Genomic DNA, 6,001 nt, shown 5'->3' with positions numbered 1-6,001 from the left:
TCCTGAATAGTTAAAAAAGAAATAAGAATTGTGAAAATAAAGTTTGTGGCTAGTACAGCAGAAATAATTGGTATGATAGAAAACTTGGTTCTGTGGTAACAGAATTTACCAAAGGAACAAATAAGAATGGCTGATTGGAAATGGAAATACAAGTGAAGAACAATTTAGGAGGAGAGATGCAGAAAGCAATAACATTCAAAGAACCCATGATCTTTGCACACACTATATATTAATCGTGAATGCTGAACAGAAAGAGTCAACATAAAGATTATAGGTATCCTTGAAGAAAATTTTTTTAAAAATCCATATTCTATAGTGCAAGAAAAAAAGTGGTCTTTTCTTCAGAATACAGAAAACAAAATAATAATTAAAAGAATCCACAGATTGCCTCCTGGAAGAAAAAAAAAAGCTGCAACCTCCAAGACTTATAGTGATGAAATTTGACAATTTCCATGCAAATAACAAATTTAAATTTAAAGAAAAGGGAGTTAAAATAACAATGCTATCCTGTGCTCACTTGGAAGTACAAGAAGGAATGGAATAATGGGTTCTGAAAAGAAAGGAAATTCAAGATACAACCCCAAGGTGACATTCTGTAAACTTGGGCATAACCACTAATGGAAAAAAAGATGGGTATTGAATACAAAAGAAATACTGAAAGAATTCCTAGAAAGAAAATCTGACCTGAAGAAATAGTGACAAAATGGAGGAAAAAATAAACCTTAACTCTTATAACTTTGTGAATAGATTAAATAATGCAACAAAAACAGCAATAAATTTGATAAGAATAAAACCTCAATCTCTTGCTTACAAGAAGTAGATTTAAACAAAGACATACGAGTAGAAATGAGGAGCTAGAAAAATTACTAGTCAACAAATGAAAAAGGAATTACAACATATTATCAAAAGGAAAATACTGCACCAAATCCTAATATTTAAAATAGGGAAGGATAAATTAAAGAAAGAGAACTATAGATCAACATCATTAATGAATATCGGTTAAAAAATTTTAAAGTCCTGTCAAATTATTTTACCTAAGAAATGTATTATGATCAATTTAGATATATCCCAAGAATGCAAAGGTGATTCAACACTTGGAAAACAATCAGCACAATTACAAGTTTTTTGTTTTGTTTTGTTTTTACATTTAGGACCTTTTCTTCTCTCTTTACTTTCTTTTGGTCTAGCAATTCTATAGCTGGGTCAGAGGATATGCACAGTTTGTAGCTTTTTGTGTATAATTCCAAACTGCTTTCCAGAGTGGTTGTAGTCATTTATAGTTTTCACCAATAGTGCATCAATGTGTCTGTTTTCCTCTAGTCCCTCCAGCATAAATCATTTCCCTTTTTTATCATCTATGCCACTTTGATAGACATGAAGTGGAATCTTATAATTGCTTCAATTTGCATTTTTCTACTTACTAGTGATTTAGAGCATCTTTTATTTGATTATAGGTGCTACGAGTTTTTCCCCAAAGAATTGTCTGTTCATATATTTAATCCATTTATCAATTGAGAAATAAATTTTATGTCATTTTGAGTCAATTCCTTATATAGTTTAGAAAGGATGCCTTTGTCAGAGAGTCTTGCTGAATAGATTTTTTTCCCCAGTTCTTTCATTTTTAACCTTTTATATTTGTATAAAAATTGTTAATTTTGTGTAATCAATACTGTCCATTTGGTCTTTTGCGATCCTCTCTGTTACTCATTTGTTCATGAACTTTTCTCCTATCCGCTGATCTGACAAGTAATTTTCTCCATGAATCTGTTTATTATGTGACCTTTTATATCTAAGATACATATTCATTTGGAGCTTATCTTAGGATGGTGTGTGTAGTTGGTCTAAATCCAACTTCTCCCATGCTGCTATCCAATTTTCCTATAATTTTTTTCATCAAATAGTGAGTACTGATCCAATAACTAGAATCTTTGTATTTATTAAATACTAAGATACTGGACACATTTGCTTCCATATGTTATATACCTGATGATCATTCTCTCTTTTTAATCAGATCCAAATTGTTTTAAAACAATTATTGCTTTGTATTATAATTTGAAATCTCATTGCTAGGCCCCTTTTGTTATCATTTCCTTTCATGATTTCCCTTGAAATTCTTGACCTTTATTTCCTCCATATGAATTTTGTATTTTTTTTTTCTGGTTCTAAAAAGCAAACCTTTTAACAGTATGATTAATAAGAAACTGAATAAGTAAGTTGGGTTGGTATGGCCACTTTTATTATATTGTCTTGTACTTAAGATAGACAATGGACACTTTCCCAATTATTTAGGCCTTTTTTTTTATTTCTGTAAATAGTTTTTTGTATTTACATTTATATAATTCTTGCACATATCTTAGAAGGTAGACTCAAGTATTTTATATGTGATGTAGTCATTTAAAATGGAATTTCCATTTTTATTTCCTCCTATTGGATTTTCTAGTGTTATTTAAATGTGCTGATTATTTTTGTGGATAAACTGTTGCTACTGCTGCTGCTGCTGACTTCTGAACTTTCTTCGTACATCACCCAGGAATGCCTGGGAATACTACTCCTGTGAGGGTCCCCTTTTCTGTCCACCCCGGATCAATGATTCAGAACTGCCCTGTGAAGAGCCAAAATGAACAGGGGAGTGATTCATCATCAACAACATTATGCTCCATAGCTAATGTCTTCATGACCATCTGGAGAAAGAAAGGAGGGCCTCTATCTCTGGAGTTAGGGATTGTCTTAAGCCATGTGTATTCTCTGTATCTGTGCCTCCCTACAATTGGGATTTAAGTTGTCTACCTTTTCCCCCCACTCTACAGGGGTTCTTACAGTGTTGGAGGAAATCCTTTATAACTATTGTTCTTGCTATCTCACTTGCTAAAGTAATTGCCTTTGCTAAAGAACTGAATCCACTAACTGATTGTTACAGAGAATCACCTGTGAGAGCTCATGAACTAGTTTTAAAACTACAGTCACTTTAAAAATTACCCCTTAAAACTCTGAAAGTAGCACATCCCTCTGGGAGCCAGCTGCCAGAGCCAGGGTGAAGTGCGGTGTTTTAGAGCCAGCTTTAATGGTTCATGAGAGGAAAATTGTTCAATTTTCAAGGTAAGCATTTACATTTTGGAAATCACCAAACGGTATGAGTTACAACTTGATCCATTGTTTTATTGATTGTCTAGATTTAAGAAAGTGATGGGGGAAATGTTAATAATACAAACTAACATTAAAGTAATATTCTAAGTATATACATGTGTATATATATGTGAGAGCTGGTTGTTATTAAACATTTATGAGTAGGGGAACGTGTATTACATTGTCTTTTCCTTTTGTCTATTTTTTTTGTATGTGTTCCACCCCCATTTTTCTTCTTTCCTATGACACTAATGGGTCCTTGAAATTTTACTGGTATTAATTTTAAACAAGTTTCCTCTCAAAAGATTAACCCTACCTCTTATCTTGCCTATTTAAAATTCTTGGATTTAAATGATTATTTCCCAAAAGTATTGTTTGCCTCTCCATATACGCTTCCCATTAAGTACTACTTTTTCTGTGAAGCCTTCTTTTAACCTCTGCCGAAAGCTTATTTAGCCAAGTCTTTTCCATGCTTAATTATTCAGAGGGCAAATTATGTACTCTTCTTCCTCAGTAACAAAAACTAAAAAACATTCAAGAATTCTGGCCTCAGTTTACTCTAAGATCATTTCAGGGCTTTCTTAACCACCTCCACCAGGGGGCAGAAAGTGGAAGACAGAGAAGGCAAAAAGAAAAGAAAAGAAAACCATAGACGGCCTTCTCGGCAGTTAAAATTCATTGAATTCATAGGATTCTAAGAGGAGGACTTGAAAGGGACCTTAGGGACCACCTAACACCAGCCAGTTTACCAGATTAGGATGCTGAGGTTAATTAACTTCTCCGAGGCCATAGAAACAGCTGACCTGGGAGGCCAATAAGCTGTTACCTCATTCCACATCACCTGCTCAGTCTGTGCTTTTCCATTGGCTGTCTCCTGCTTGGAAAGTCTCCTCGAGCCTCTCAGAATTCCTAGTACCCTTCTAGAGTCAGCTTATGTCCCCCCTTTATGTGCAGCCTTTCTGGATCTCTCCAGCTGCTCCCAGTTAAGACTTTTGTAATAATAACAGCTAGCCTTAGAATAGTACTTTGGGTTTGCACAGCATCTCATTTTATCCCACAATCCCCGGGAGGTGAGTGTTAGAGCAGCTAAAGCCTCGGCCAGAGTCACATTCGAATTCGGATCTTGTTGCTCCAGTTCTGGCCCCATCCACTTGGGCCACAAACCATTCGTTTGGGCCCCGCTCCGTTTAAGCCCCCTTTGCTTTTGCCTTGCACCTGCCCACAGTAGGTGTGCTTAATAATGCACGTTTTCTTTTTTCAGTTCTGGCACCTTTGGTATTCCAGTTTTGTAGAACGTTTGACTCTAAACCCTCGGAACTTCCCATGGCTAAATCCAGATTCGGGACCACATCTGGAACCTCCAGCACATTCTGGAGATCAAAGAAAACAATCAAAGTGATTGAAACAATCACGCGCACGTGGCCGGCCTGGTGAGGAGGCCTCCGGAACCAGGGCCGGGAAGTCCGGCCTTGGGAGTTTAGGAACTGGATGAGTTTGGTGAGAGCGCCCAAATTCGGGGTTGGGGGGAACGAATGGGTCGGTGGATCCTTGTGGGAGAAGTTAAAGACGTTGCCGCAGAACCTCCTCCTATCCGGACAGAATCCCCGACAAAGCTGTTTGGGCCCAGCCAGTTGCCTCCTCCCGCAGCTGAAGCCGCCTCTACCTTATGCTAATGAGGTCTTAAAGCGCAGCATCCTTTGACTCCCTCTGGATCGGAACGCTCTGCTTGCAATTGCCCCCGTCACTGCAGTGACTTGGTTTATTTGCGTAATCTAGTCAGTTCCCACTAAAGTTCGTGTTCCGAGTGGGAATGAGGGGGGGAGCCTAGCCGAAAAGGCTAGGTCGGGACAGAAAGTAATTTCTAGCCCCTTGGTCCCCTCACCCTACGCGCTACAGAGCCATCCCTTCTCAGCCCCAACTCCCACCTTCAGCACTAGGACGCTGTCCCCGGGGTTTGCGGAGGGCCCGTGAGTCGGGGGACAAGCCCCGAGACTTTCTGCCTCTGGAGAGAACACCATCTTTGCAAAGAAGTAGAAGAGGTGGGGAGTTGGAGAATTGTTCTAATAGAGTCATCCTAGGTGGAGTCAAAGTGGGAGGAGGAGGGGGGGGGTGTATCCCGGCCGGAGGGGGGGGGGGGGAACGGACAAAATGAGCAGCCGCCTCCTCCCCCAGCCCCGGCTGCTCAGCACGTGCCTTCGGAGGGTGAGAGATGAGGCAGTAGTGGTTGGTCTGCCTCTTCCCGAGGCTGGGAGAAAAAGTGAGGAGCCGCGGCGGGCGCGCACGAGGGAGCATGTTCTCCATGAAACAGTTCCCTGCCCTGCCTCCAGAAGAGCGCTACCGGCAAGTCCTGGCCCAGCCTGAGCGGGTAAGGGCGCTATCCCCCCAAAGGCTCCCGCCACCCCTAAGCCAAACACCCCGGGGATGGGGCTGCCCAGCCACCTCCAGGGGATGAGCCCGCCGTCCCGCGGAGCTGCTCCCCAACCCCTCCGAGGTCCTCGGGATCTCTCCTGGCGGACGCTTCCCAACTGGCTCTCTCTCCACCGGCCAGGGACCTCCCCAGGGGCTTAGGAACTGTTCCTTGAGGTGTTAGGGAAGGTGTGTGCGTGGGGGTAGGGGTCCTTGGAGAGGAAGACACCGGGGATTCATTTCTTCCTGCCCTTTCCGCACATAGCCCGCTCTTTTAGGGTGCGCTGGCTCAGCTTCCGAGGTGGAACCGGCCGGGCCGGGCTGGTGCGCGCGGGGGCGGCTGCTCGCCCGTGGTTTCTGTGCACCTGGGGCCGGGCGGCCGGCTTTCGGGCCCCCTCCTCCTCAGCCTCATTTGGGCAGGGTGGGAAACTCAATTCCTCAGGATTGCGCTTCTCCGCCCGGGACAGCGAGT

General features: G+C 41.8%; 1 protein-coding gene across 1 annotated transcript in view; it reads left to right on the top strand.

Annotated features, from left to right (window-relative positions):
• The first annotated feature begins 5,240 nt into the window (after positions 1–5,240).
• CORIN (corin, serine peptidase) overlaps positions 5,241–6,001 on the top strand; it is a 197,020-nt gene continuing 196,259 nt past the window's right edge. The window contains exon 1 of the mRNA XM_051965220.1: positions 5,241–5,488. Coding sequence (XP_051821180.1) covers positions 5,414–5,488 — 75 coding nt within the window. The 5' untranslated portion in view covers positions 5,241–5,413. The remainder of the gene's footprint in view (positions 5,489–6,001) is intronic.

The sequence above is a fragment of the Antechinus flavipes genome, chromosome 6, assembly GCF_016432865.1.
Source record: "Antechinus flavipes isolate AdamAnt ecotype Samford, QLD, Australia chromosome 6, AdamAnt_v2, whole genome shotgun sequence".
Lineage (NCBI taxonomy): Eukaryota > Metazoa > Chordata > Mammalia > Dasyuromorphia > Dasyuridae > Antechinus > Antechinus flavipes.
Note: the sequence above shows the minus strand (reverse complement) of the source record. Positions and strands in the feature narration are given on the sequence as shown.